At 37.4% G+C, this 14,305-nt stretch overlaps 1 protein-coding gene across 1 annotated transcript in view; it reads left to right on the top strand.

Annotated features, from left to right (window-relative positions):
- Positions 1-13,938, top strand: part of MEGF10 (multiple EGF like domains 10) — an 85,669-nt gene extending 71,731 nt beyond the window's left edge. Inside the window, exons 17-25 of the mRNA XM_017806182.1 lie at positions 1,028-1,156; positions 2,432-2,560; positions 4,449-4,577; positions 5,081-5,317; positions 6,110-6,237; positions 6,407-6,530; positions 8,439-8,483; positions 10,389-10,595; positions 11,538-13,938. Of these exons, the coding sequence (XP_017661671.1) occupies positions 1,028-1,156; positions 2,432-2,560; positions 4,449-4,577; positions 5,081-5,317; positions 6,110-6,237; positions 6,407-6,530; positions 8,439-8,483; positions 10,389-10,595; positions 11,538-11,698 (1,289 nt within the window). The 3' untranslated portion in view covers positions 11,699-13,938. The remainder of the gene's footprint in view (positions 1-1,027; positions 1,157-2,431; positions 2,561-4,448; positions 4,578-5,080; positions 5,318-6,109; positions 6,238-6,406; positions 6,531-8,438; positions 8,484-10,388; positions 10,596-11,537) is intronic.
- Positions 13,939-14,305: the final 367 nt, after the last annotated feature.

Raw genomic sequence — 14,305 nt, 5'->3', positions numbered from 1 at the left:
TCTCTGGACAACCAATTCAGTACACAACAATAAGGAGTTATTAGCCTCTTTAAATTTACACAGGAATAAAACTACAGCTTCCATGTCTGACCTGTTTCTTCTCTCCTATGAAATACTCACACTGTACTCCTTAAAACTATTTTTAAAGTACTAAAGTACTACTTAAAGAACTACTTTCTTAATGAATAAAAAAACCCTCAAGATGTGAATCCTACTCAACAGAAAGGGTCTATTCTTAGAGTACCCTCTTCGCTTTGTGGTATTCTAACATGAGGAAAATTATCTTTCTCTGTCTCTGAAAAGTAATTAGTATTTTGGAACCACTTCACTATTCTAATGGCAGCACACAGTATCACAGTCATTCATCATGACATTTTCAAAGCAGCCAGTAAATTCTGTCTCCTAATGTATTGATATGATTGTGAGCAAAGTAATCTCCACTTTATAGCTATTACTTGGTTTTTAGAAATATTATATTGATTATTGGACCCACGGAAGCAACTGAGTTAACTTGACTAAGGCACAGACCTGATTATATGCACCACATTTAAGCAATTATAGTGGAAACACAAGAAGCAAGCTTAGTTTTGGGTCTAAAGCTATAGGCTATATAGCTGTTTCAACCTCTGTTTACCTTCACTTTTGAGACTTAAAAACCATATCCTCTTGACTGTAAACAATTGAACTGTTTGCAGATTAAAAAATAAATGGAGAAAGGAAACAATGTCTTTATGAGAAAGCTGGTATGAATGTCCTGTGTACTCAGTATCAATTATGTATCACTGGGGTTTTCACATATTTATTATTTTTCAGCACTTTTTACCTGGAGTAAAATGATTTCCTAGTTTAAATAAATAAATAAATCTGTGGCTATTTGGTCAGAATAGAGCAGCCCAAACCACACATCTGAAAGGAAAACAACAAACACCAAACAAAGCAGTGCTCATATGTGAATGGAAGCAGCTCTATTCATGGGTATCAACGGCTTTTTCATTTGAGATTAATTAATTGTTTTGGGTTCTTTTAGCTTGTCCACCTTCCCACTGGGGTCCAAACTGCATCCACACATGCAACTGCCACAATGGGGCTTTCTGCAGTGCCTATGACGGGGAGTGCAAGTGTACCCCAGGGTGGACTGGTCTTTACTGTACACAGAGTAAGTGACTTTTGTATTCCATTCTCAGTCTACAAATCAGTGACGGAATTATCCTTCAGTGTCCTTCAGATTGAAGCCATGGGAACAGCTTCTGTCTCAGCTGTGGCTGTGATCTGCTGAGGCACAGCCCCTCTTGTCACTGCAGAGTGATCACACTGTACATCCAATATCTGCAATTGCAATTACAACAGCTGAAGCTCAGTACCTGTAATTCAAATACTAATACAGGAGTTATTTTATCTGGAATGTGGAAAGTTAACTTCACTAGACTGTAAAATTATAGTTTGTTTTGGGATGTTTTTCATTTAATAATACATTAATACTGATTTTTTTCCTCCCAAGAGCTTTTCATTAAAATAAAAAAGCCATGCATGACTGGGTGTAGGTATGTGGCACTCATTGTATGCTGGGTGAGAGTTCATACAAAGTTTGAGAAATAAACATTTGCTAGAAATAAATTTTGATAGAGCTGGCTTTTTATCATATTACACCTTCAATTTGGTTTACCTTCAGTTCAGGTAGTCACACCCCCACTGACTGTAATCTGGGCAGAACTCTTATCTTTGACCTCAAGAAAAATATGACTGCTGACTGTGTTCTGCATTCAGTGTTTTAAATACATATTATTCATAAATCAGATCTCTCCTTTTTCAAATGAATAATGTCAGAGTGTCAAGAAATAACAGATATATTGCAGGGCCATATGGATAAAGTTCTGGAAGACATTTACTATGCTGTTCTGCTGTCAGCTATCATGGTTATTTTGCATCCTGCTGGTGAATAATGATCTCTTTGCAGTGGTATGTCTTCTCCATACTGAAATGGTATCTTTGTGAGTAGCTCACATACAATATGCTGTTATTTTTATTTTTGTTGTGCTTCAGCATAAACTGTGAGGAAAAGATGTCCAAATATTCACTGACTGCTGAACAGACTCTGTGGTCTGATTCACAAACTGCCCTCTTTCTCCTCACTCAAATACCTTCTCAAACCGATTTCTTCAAAGAGCTGTTCTTGCTGCCTTCTTCAGAACCTCTGTTGTCTGCACTATTTCCCAATTTCTGCTCAATTTCCCAACCTCATTTTTATGCAGATTTTGCCTAATGTGTATTTTAAACCACTTCAAATAAGATAGGGCTCAATCTCTTGTGTTTATAGAATGTTCCTGAAGCTACAAAAATGAGCTCTCAGTAACGCACTAAACCAGAATATTTGCGTTTCATTTCTGGAGTGGCTGTTTCACCTCTTTTTCTCGTCCCTCTCCTTGTGCTGCAGGATGTCCCTTGGGGTTTTTCGGGAAGGACTGTGCATTGATCTGCCAGTGTCAGAATGGAGCTGACTGTGACCACATCAGTGGGCAGTGCACATGTCGCACGGGGTTCATGGGCAAGCACTGCGAGCAGAGTGAGTGTTCTGGCCACAGTGGGAATTCTGACAGGGGAAGAGCTTCAGGAGCTGGATCAAGCTTTTTCCTAAGAGAGAAAAGCCCACAAAACTAGTTATTAAGACTGATGATTGCAATGGCTGTTTCTTTCAATTTGTAGCTCCGTGTAAGAGGCATTTGCACTATGTTTTAGTTGCTTTGGACTTAATGCTAAAAAAAATCCAACAACTCTTGTCATGTAAAAGCAATATATGAATCCAAGTAATTGTGATTAGCATAAACCACAATGAAAAGTAATAGTTAGAAAACTAATAGTTAGAAAACTAAAGATAAGAAGTGGTGGGGATACAATTAATCTGTGCAATGTGGTTTTGCAACACATTTGGATTATAAAAGCATTGTAGATGCTATTTTGTTTTCGTATGTGTCTGGTTGTTATACATGAAAATTAAGAATAACTGACATCAATAGTGGTGCCACATTGTACAACATTAAAAGAAGAATCCGGCTCATAAGCACAGAAGTGTTTGTCCAACTCTTGCTGACTTTATGGAGAGGTGCTCCCAAATTCATGCACTCTGATGATTTCTCTGTTTCACTTCAAAAGAGCAATAAAGACTAACTTTTTAAGACAGTCACTTGATGTCAAAAAATAATTTTGAATACTTTGGCAAATCTAAGTCTACTATTACATTTTATAGATTTTATATTTTTCTTAGAATTTTATAATAATGATGTAACAATATTAAACTAAATGTTTTGTTATTTGTTCTAATTCAGATTTTAAAATGCCAAAATATATTATGACATGATATTTTTTGCCCAGACATTTACTTCAGTAATTAAAATTTTGTTTAATTGAGTGTAATAAAGAGAAGGAGAATCTATATAGACATGGAAGTTTCACTTGAGACAAGACTGCAAAAACATTATCTGGCATTCACTGTGTTACTTTACTTTGTAAATTATTCTAAATTAGGAATGCCTAAAAGGTGAGTTATATTCTTTTAAAAAGACAAAAAGAAGAACAAGTTAATATAATTACAGAACTCCTGAGATATTTCAGAAAATTGAGTCTCAGAAGGTGAAGAACTACCATACTTGCTGAAACCATCAGAACTCCTATAATGTAACACATTAGTGTTACACACAGTACCAGAGGTGGCAGCATAAAAGAAATAATTTTTATCAGTTTAGGATAATTCTCTACCATGCTTATGTCGTGAAGACACTTTGATCAGTAATTAATTATTGTATTCAAGTCATTCTGGGAGAGAAAAAAATCTGTGAAACTCTTCCAGTTAGCTTATTCTCCATGATATAGCATTTTCCTCCTGTAGGTAATTTCTCAGTATATACATTACAATATCAAAGCAGCAGTTTTATTTTTATATAAATGTGTGTTGCACTTTAGACTCACTGTTATGGCCCTTTCTTCTTGCTATTTTACATCAGCACATCTGTCATAAGATACGACAACAGCCAGATGTCTGACTCCACCTGTATGATTACATGATTTTTCAAGCACTGGGATATGAGCAACCCGAAAGACATTGTGTTCTGGCTCTTTATTCACATCTTGCCCATTTCTTCCCTGTCTCCTACCCTTTTTATCTTATTAAGATTTTTTTTTTTCCTTCCTAACTGCACTGCCTTAGTGGCAGCAACATTGCAGGTAAAGGATGAATACACTTCTAAATAAAATTTCCTTCTCCTTTCCCACACATAAACACACACGCTGAGGGGTCCTCTTAGGATTCCTTCCCGAAGAGATCTGCTGGTAATGACACATTGCCATCTGCTGACCACGGACTGAAACGTGTGGGGTTAGAAACGTGTGGCGCTGCAGGTCTGTAATTACCAAAGCACTTAATAAGTACTGACTGTGTCTCATTTTCTCTTATGCAGAATGTCCTCAGGGCACATACGGGTATGGGTGCCGTCAGATCTGTGACTGTCTGAACAACTCAACCTGTGACCACATCACTGGCACGTGTTACTGCAGCCCAGGCTGGAAAGGGGCCAGGTGTGATCAAGGTAAACCCTGGATGCAATAAAACTACTGTAGCTGTTTCCTGTAAAAATTGCATTGACATATGAAATACCATCTCCGTGTCATTCATTAAGTAAATCTGAGAAGGCATGAGCATTTAAATAGTCCATTCTATTAAATACATTCTGTACACTTTAAATGAGATGCCTCAGTGATAGTTAATTGGAGCAAAGCTCTCAAGTGTAGATTGCACAAAATGTTTTACAGTGCTGTGCTGTCCAAAGCATGTGCTTTACCTGCCATGTCCTTTTGCCTAGGGAATATTCCTACTTCAAATTCATGAAAATATCTCTTTCTGTGAAGATCATGAATGTTTTTCCTTAAGGTTAGGATTGTCCTCACATTGGTTTCTGACACAGCTCTATTTTGGCATTATTAAATACAGTTAGGTTAGCAGGAAGATTTAGAAGTGAAATCTTGTCTTCTGCTCCTGACACATGACCTTCTGAGTTCATGCCACATATTTTTATTTCTTCTTGTATTTCAGCTGGTGTAATCATTGTGGGAAACCTGAACAGTTTAAGCCGTACCAGTACTGCCATCCCTGCTGACTCCTACCAGATAGGGGCTATAGCAGGCATCATTGTTCTTGTCCTGGTTGTGCTTTTCCTGCTAGTGCTGTTCATCATTTACAGACATAAGCAGAAAGGAAAAGAAACAAATATGCCCACAGTGACCTATACCCCTGCTATGAGGATCATGAATGCAGATTACACCATTTCAGGTAAGTGATGTTTAGAACAGATTTTATCCTCAAATATTTTTCTTCATTAAACAGTGGAAGTATGGACATTTCTATTCCCCTGTGCCTGTTTTTAAAGAGAACTGGAGTGTGGCAAAATATGGTTTCTACAGAGACTTTACATTCAATGCCAACAGCTTGAATACAGAAAGGCTGCTATGGCTGTAGAAAAATCAAGATTTCACACTATCTGTGGCAAGATTCTGTAGAGAACCAGATAGGAACGTGGCTCAAGTTTGAAACAAATTAAGGGAAAGAAAAATGAAGCAAACAGGAGTTTCTGAACTATGAAAGTGCCTGTGAGTTGCGATGCAGTGGGTACACAAAACTTAAGGCAATGCTGTTTTTTGCACACCACTGTTTAAGGAAAGCAGCAGTTGAAGACAACAGCAGAAACAGTTGTCAAGAGTTAAGAAAAAGCAAATCAGCAAAGGTACTAGTGGCTCTAGAAGCACCAGAAAATGTTGGTGTGAACTTAATGGTGCAAGTGACAGTGATTAGGGCAATGCTACGACTACAGAGATAAAACAGAGATGTTAACAAGTAACACTTGTGTATGATCTTTGCTGAAAGTGGGGACATGACTAGTTACTTACTGCTCTGTATCTCTAATTTCTTTAAATAAATGCAAGATTTTTAGTTTGTTTCGGTAGGTTTTTTTAAGAAACTCAAAATCAGATTCTGAAATCAGAGCAGCACTGTCAAAAACATATCTTTGAGGAAGAAATGCCATGTTATTTTCAGTTGTTCATTTTCCTGTCTTTTTCTTTTCAGAAACCATCCCTCACAGTAATGGTGGAAATGCCAACAGTCACTATTTCTCTAACCCTAGTTATCATACTTTAACTCAATGCACTACCCCACCTCATGTAAACAACATGGAGAGGCTGACCTTAGCAAAGGTAAAGCATAAAAATCTGTAAACTTCTCTGTCAATTAGTCTTCAGTTTATTTTACTTTATTCCCTAATGTTTCCCATTTGGTTTATTTTTGCTTTCCCTGATTATCAGGTGGAAATTAAGCAGCTTCCCACTAGTTTCAGTTTCTATTGCCCATCTTTCTTTGAAACAGGCAAAAAACAATCAGCTGTTTGTGAACCTTAAAAATGTGGAACCTGGAAAACGAGGTACTGCCATGGATTACACAGGAACACTGCCAGCAGACTGGAAACATGGTGGCTACCTCAATGAACTTGGTAATGAAAAAAAACGAGATAATGTGAACATTATTCATTGTGTGTGGGATGGATTAGAAAGCAGGAATGCTTTCCTGAGTCTCCTCTCAGGGTAATACCAAGTTGGTCAGATTGTGTGTGAGGTTCAGGGTTATAGGTTTGACCTTCCCTCAGAGACAAAAAAGTGACTCCTTGTGAGGTATGCTGAAACAGTCTGATTCCCAGCACAGACATGATATGCAAAATATCTCATATTATTTTTGTTAGAAGGTTTGCTTATTGATTAGTTTTATAAAACAATGGGTATTGTACAATAAGGATCTGCTTTGAAAAAATTACATACTCTTATTAAATAAATGAAAAGTTGCATGTATTCTTTCTTTTAATCCCTACCAAATGGAATCAGTGGTTTAAAAAGTAGTTTCTCATCATCTGAGCTGCTTCATATGTAAATTCTAGGAGATCTTCCCAGCTAAGCCTCCCATTTGCTAGAAGACAGAACATTATCTCTAAGAAGAAAAAATCCTAAGAAGTAGTTAGAGTTGCTGTATCCTGCTTTATACTGTCTTTTCATTCTTTTCCAAACTCATGCACTCCAAAAAGGCTGGATTGCACTGGCCAGTGAAAGACCCTTAAAAGGTACTTTCAGTGCCAGTATCATTTAGATCATTTAATTACCTTCATTTCTGGTACTTACAAATACATGAGATTCTGGGAATCAGAACAACCGTATTCAGCATTGTTATGTTTCCTGCTCATCCCCAGTCTTGGTCAAACCACCATTCAGGCTCAGATCTCTTGGGTTTGTTTTGGGGTTTTTACAGAAAAGGGTTACATAAGCCTTGATGTTCAGCTTCACATTTTTTTAGAGCACTTGTACTTAAGGCTCCTAAGAGATACTTGCTATGGTTAACCCATGGCAGAAGATTCTCAGTAACAGGATGATTCCAGAGGACTAGATGAATGCTGATATTATGTCTGTTTCCTAGAAGATCAAATGGGATCACTTGGGTAACTTGGTGACCTGGTAACTTGGTGACTTGTAAAAACAACAGAACAGCTGACACGAGATCTAATAAAATGGAGTAGGAATAAAATTAAATAGGTTTAGGTTTCCTAAAATAATATAATTTCCTTCTTGAAAACTATGGTTTTTGCTTACAGAGATACGGTATTGATAAAATGATTTTAGGCTTTCATGAAGTTCCTGGCACAGTACCAAAATACAGTCTAATTTAAGAAATTAGCTCTCCAGAATATCAATCAGCTATTTGAATGGATTAATAACCAGGTAAGTGCCAGGTCTCTGGAGACAGCTGTCATGCACTGCTGATGTTTACATTTGGATTTATATTGAGAGAAATATCTCTTACTAACAGGTAATTGCAAAGTTGCAGACTCAGGTGCTGTGTGCTTAGGCCATTCGTGCAGGTCAAGAGACTGTAACAGGGACCCTGGGCATGATTAATTTTGGCAATAATTAAATTTGGAAGCAAAATATCAAGAAGTAGAGTGAACTTTCCATACCCTGAAATTTTCAGGTTAAGATGGGATGCTCTTCTGGTAGATATGGTTTATCCAGACAAAAAAAATATGCTTTAATCAAATAGCAGTTATTAGGCTCATTCAAGAGTAACTGGGGGAAATATAATGGCCTGTGACATATGTGAGGTCAAAGCAGATAATGTAGTGGTCCCTTGTGACCTTAATCACCTTCCATGTTCAGGAAGCTCCTGTCTGAAAGGGTGCAAGCAAATAGTAACAGCACTTCTGTACCCTGGGCAGTTTCACAGTGCTTATGACAGAATTATTGTGTACAGCTAGAAATTAATCCCAAAGCAATTTTTAAACCCTTTAGAACCTGTTGTTTAACCACTTTTATTTTCTTTGATTTTAAAGCTAATTTGGTTTTTATATAATTTTTCTCAGGTGCTTTTGGACTTGATAGGGGATATTTGGGGAAGTCTCTGAAAGGTGAGATTATTTTCTGATGTATTCAGATGAAATGACACAGACATTCAGTTTACTTTTCTATATTACCTTCTGGGTGAAGAGAATGTAAAAATAATTTTGGACTAAATTTTTCTTAGACATTGAATCAATACATGAAGTTTGTTCTTTTCTCTGAAGGGAGGAGGCTATTTAGAAAAAAAAAACAAACAACAAACCAAGCCTTTATAAATCCTCTCTGTGTTGCACATCAAATGTTTCTGTAATGCTTGAGTCACAACACAGCTCCATTCTAAAAGCAGAAGGGGGATGGCCCTTGAATTCAGCCTAGTGAGTGAGGTGAGGACATGCTGTCTCTGCTGAAAGGCTTCAGAAGAGAGCCAATTCCTCTTGCAGCTGGCATGGTCAGCGTAGGTCTGTATGACTGCAAGCCTGTAATGCTTCACCACATTCACTGCAGGCCTTTGGAAAGCATATCAAAATACAAATACACAGAGAGGAATTAAAGGCTTCAGAAATTCAGGGTAGCACTGATATTCTGCTCTTTTGAATTTTTCAGTTTTCTCATAAGACTTTATACTGTACCACACTGGTGTATGTCACTATTTTTGATACCTGATTAAGGTGTGCATATGTAAAAGATGCAAAGATTTGGCACTTATGGGCATGGTTTAGTGGTGGGCTTGGCAGTATTACATTAATGGTTGGACTTAATGATCAGAAAGGTCTTTTACAACCTAAACTAATTCTAGGGTTCTATGGTTAGAGAAAGGCCGATTTAAATGAGTCACAAAGTTATGAGCACCTGTCTACTTACAGTTTCACTAAGGGCAATCTCATGGCTAAATATTGAATGAGAAACAAGTTGACACAGTCTCATCTCTGAAGCATAAATAACACATCATATCACGAAACAACACAGAGAACAAAGTAACACAAACACCACAAAATCACTTCCCAGCATAAGAAAATATATCTCTGAAACCACAGTTATCTGTCCTTCAGTGAAATCCTAAATCACAAGCTACCTCATGTTTCCTCTTCAGTTCTTCTGTTATCATGTTACAGAAACTTGCAAAGAAGCTGGTTACTTTTTCAGTGTGGCTGCATAGTAAAACTTTTCACCAAACATGCCATCCATAGAAGTCATGTTACCATTTGCCCAGACATTGGCCTTGGGAACAGTCTTAGATCACTTACTTTAATAGTGTCCTGAGAACAGCACTTGGAGGGGCAAAACGTATTCTGAATTATTGAAAATTGATACTACACATTATCTGTATATTGTTGTAGGGTATCTGTCGGTAGGTCTTGGTCCATGGGGGAAAGAAAGACACACACACGAACAGAGTGCTGAGACCAGAGGTGTCTGCCTGCTGAGAGCAGCAGGCAGCTTTATTGAGTTCTCTAAGTTCTGTTTTCTCACACATATAATAGAAACATATTCTTACAAAAACACCCAGGAATGCAGCACCTGCATGCTGCCAAACAGCTTTGACCTTACACTGCTTAACACTAAAGGCTGTATCTATGGGTACACGCAATTATCCTCACTTTTCTCAAGGGAAAGGTCTCACACCCTGTAACACTTCAAACTCATCTACTTCTAGGGGTCTCGGGGGTTCTATGGGCCTGCCATCTCCCCCCACAGTATATAATGCTAGCTACTGTTTTATTCAGAATTGAAGATGCTCAGACTTTCAAACAGTAATTTTCTGGTGGCCAGATCAATCCTATTAAAAAGCACAGCACTTGAGGTGCTTTCTTTAATTGTTGTATAATAATTTTGAAGTTTTATGACTGGGTTCCATTTAAATGTTCATTTATGAGTGACTTTTCAGAACTCAGAATTAAAGAATGCCCTTTTTTCAGCAGCAGTGTCCATAATATGTACCATGGCTTGAGAATAATATATTTTTCTTTTTGTAGATCTAGTGAAGAACTCAGAATACAATTTAAGTAATTGCTCATTAAGCAGTTCTGAGAACCCCTACGCTACTATAAAGGACCCACCAGCTCTGGTACCAAAAAGCTCAGAATGTGGGTATGTTGAAATGAAGTCACCAGCACGCAGGGACTCCCCCTATGCCGAGATCACCGGCTCTGCTACAACCAACAAGAACGTGTATGAAGTCGGTATGTACAAAATCTATTTCTGGATGCTAAAGGTTAAGGGCAAAGAGCATGGGACTTTCTTTTTTCTTTGATTCAGTTTAATCAAAACATATGAAAATTCACTGGGAAAAAAATATATGTTCAGATTCTGTTTTCTGCTCAAATGCTTTTAACAATAACCTCACTCTACTGAGATAAGTGGTGTAATTCACACAAATGAGGTTTGAAATACCTTCAGCTCTGTTCTGTAAGCTAGAGGTGCCTCTGAATTTCCCTAGTTTAAAAGGCTTTCTCTAAACAGCAGCATGAGATAAGCTTAGCATTTGATTGCAATACAATTCAACTCAACTGTTAAGTACTGAATACAGCTGGAGTTAAGTGTATGGGAGGGATAGGAAAGATCTATTTCTTTCTCTTGATCAGAATAAAACAGCATCTTCACCCATAGACATAGTATTTCAGTAATATGGGCCCTGTCTAGTTACTATATTACTTAGTTGCAGAAAACTTTGGCATCTTGTGGAATGGTAGCTATCCTAATAATCTCTGGACTGGAATAAATTGTGTCCCATATCATAGGATACATTTTCCTTTTCTGTTCCCAACTTACAAATGAAAATTCATCAATATCCCCATGGTGCTTTTAAGGACTTTTCTAAAATCTTGATTAAAACCCCCGAATTCAGGGTTTTTCTTAGGTTTGCCCACACATGAAGAAGAGATGCTGGTCCACTTGCTTCTGTCAGTAAATATCCTCACGGCAGGGCCCTGCTGCAGGTCTACAGGTGTAACTCAGTGTGAAGGCAAAACACCTAAACATCAACCTTGGTTTCTAAACCTGCACTTCAGGAACTCAGCATGACAAGGAATCTTCATATTGAAGCCGAACCTGAAATGAAATACAATGCTGTCCTTCTGTTTGCCACTTCTCATATTGAATGTATGTGCTCTTTTTTGTCACAGAACCCACGGTGAGTGTTGTGCAGGGACCATTCAGCAGCAGAGGACATTTCAGCCAGGATCCTTATGATCTTCCAAAAAACAGCCATATTCCCTGTCATTATGACTTGCTACCAGTTCGAGACAGCCTCACATCCTCTACAAAGGGGGTCAGCACTGAATGACCCCAGAAGCTGGTTTGTAGAACAGTGGGACTCTCAAGGGGCAAATTGGCATGGTTGTGCTCCTTCCTCTAGTTTACCATCATATTTGGCTCCTAATCTGTCCAGCAAGTATTTGCTGTACATTAAACAGAATCTCAACACGAGGTCTGTATTGTGTATACAAGTGACAGATGGACAAATGCCACACTCTGGGGATCCTGATTATTTTTTCTCATGGCAGTAAATTTTATAGAAACAGGAATGCAACACATTTATACTGTAATATACTGGCTTAAAAATATTAGTTTGCAGATCAGTTTTGATAACATCCCATTTTAGTGACCTTAAATATAGACTTCATCTTTGTCATGTTTCAGACAGGACAGTGCAATTTACCAAATACCACTTTTTACAAGTGATCTGATTCATTAGTTATTCATTAGTAGAAGAAAAACTGCCTTGCCAAATTTTACCTTCCATTCTTATCTTTAGTCAAGACATTAAGAAACAAGATCTGATGGGGATAAGTAAGCACAATACTGCAGTTGTTTGAGAAATCCATCATCAGGCTTTTTTGTCCATTACTGTTGGTGGACATGGGTTGCTTGAATAGTTCTGGAGATAAAATAATTGCATACATCAGTATTATATGATGCTTCAAGATCTCTTAGTACTGCAGACCCCACACTAGTCTTCAACAAATATTTTGCTACCATTTGTATATTGCAGTTCTGACCACTATTTCTGCCACACACAACTAATAATCCATAACATATCAGTAATTACTTCAAAAAATATGTAAAATAAATCAGTTTATTTTTGTCACCATGGACTGATTATGTAAGGAGTGGACAAAGGTGATGACTTCTGTAAATCTTAACTGCAAGGAAGGGTTTACATTTTATAAACAGGTAGTAATAATGACTGTAATATAGAATAAAAATAGTAAAGTGTTCTGATTTTTTTTTCTTAGAAATAACAAAGCAAACTCTGTGCATACTTGCTAAAAAGGCACCTTTTCTTTTTTATAGTTGATGTAGGGAAACACATGCTTAAGCTGGTCTTTTGCATTGCTAATAATGTGACACATGTATCTCCCATTCTTCATTAACTTCTGTCTCCATTTTTACTCTGTGTGTCTGTGTTTCTAGTGAACCAGGTTGTAACTGCAAAAATATTCTACTATGTGTCCATTTATTTTGCATTTTTTGCCAACTGGCCTTTATTTTGTCCATTTAAAGGGACCTCTGGGCAGAGGGAGAGAATTAAAGTAAGAATTCATGTCATACTGATGTCTATCAGGAGGTGATTACCTAATACATAACAGTTTAACCTAATTTGTTAATTGGGAAAAAAAAATTATGGTGTTTCTGTTCAGAATGATAACAAGAATGCAGAAGAAAAGTAAAAAACAGTTCCTCGTTGAAGTTTAGCTTGGTCCTTTACTCATGTGGATGGAGACCATCTTTCCAGAAGAGCCTTTTTTCCAAATGAGGCTGTAACTCCTTCCTAAACAGTCTGCTCTCTGGCTTAGCACATGGACTGCCATGACATCTGGGCTGCAATACAATCTGACACAAAGAATTATCACTATTGTGACACTGCAATATTCCTAAGAAACCCACAACCAGTCACCTTTGGAATACTATATGCCATAGAGGAATAACTGGAAGAAAAACTGACAAAACGTTCTCAATTTTTTTTAAAAGGAACACCAGAGCTGAAATGGAAGTACAATTTCCTTTTATTTGTTGTCACTAAAGTGGTGAAAAATGAGTAAGCTACTGGCAAAGACATTGTAGCAGATGTGCCTAAGCCTGAGAATTTATATGCCTCTATGAAATGTCCCATAACATTCTTGGTTCTGGCTAGCCATGATAACTGGCTGTTTCGCAATTCCCTGGGCATTTCTTGTACATCCTTGGAATAAATTATTTTATTTCATTTCGCTAGTTAACATTAACTAGAAGATTTCAGAAGCTGGTTACAATTTAATCCCTCTGTAAGACAAAGAAATGATTGTGTTTGTATGCATATAGATAATGTGTAGAGCTACTGGTATATACATTTTTTGTATTGTGTGAAACAGACTTTAAAATAAAACCTTTCTTTTCTAAAGCCATGAATAGAAAGTGCTGCCATTTAGCAATTGTGAGCTCACAAAAACCTGTTTTCTTGCTCTGTGTAAAATTTGGAGGCCACTAGGTAAATGAATCTTTTTAACATGGGAAAGTGAAGAGCTGAATAAATGGTATTTTTTTTAAAATCTCCAGTATGTCACATATCCTCAAGTGATATATTCAGTCAAATATTCACGAAAACAGATGAGTTTATGAAAATTTTGCCAACTGTGTATGTTCTAAATACATACTTTACCAAGGTCTGCCTTTCTGTATGTGGGTAAAACTCCTGCTGTGTAGTCAACATAAGCAATGTCTGCATTTATCTGAGCTGGGTGTGCAATACACACAGGTAGAGTAAATGTCTTGTGAGTTTACTTCAGTGAGTGATCCTTGGTAGGTGCTCAAAAAACATTTCCTGGAGTACACTCTGCTCTCAACTTGAGACCCCCAAGCTCAATCTTCATGACTGTCAGAGAGTCCTTTTTGTAGATTCCACTCTGATCTT

This window comes from Lepidothrix coronata, unplaced genomic scaffold, assembly GCF_001604755.1.
Source record: "Lepidothrix coronata isolate B3197 unplaced genomic scaffold, Lepidothrix_coronata-1.0 Scaffold14, whole genome shotgun sequence".
NCBI classification, from domain to species: domain Eukaryota; kingdom Metazoa; phylum Chordata; class Aves; order Passeriformes; family Pipridae; genus Lepidothrix; species Lepidothrix coronata.
Note: the sequence above shows the minus strand (reverse complement) of the source record. Positions and strands in the feature narration are given on the sequence as shown.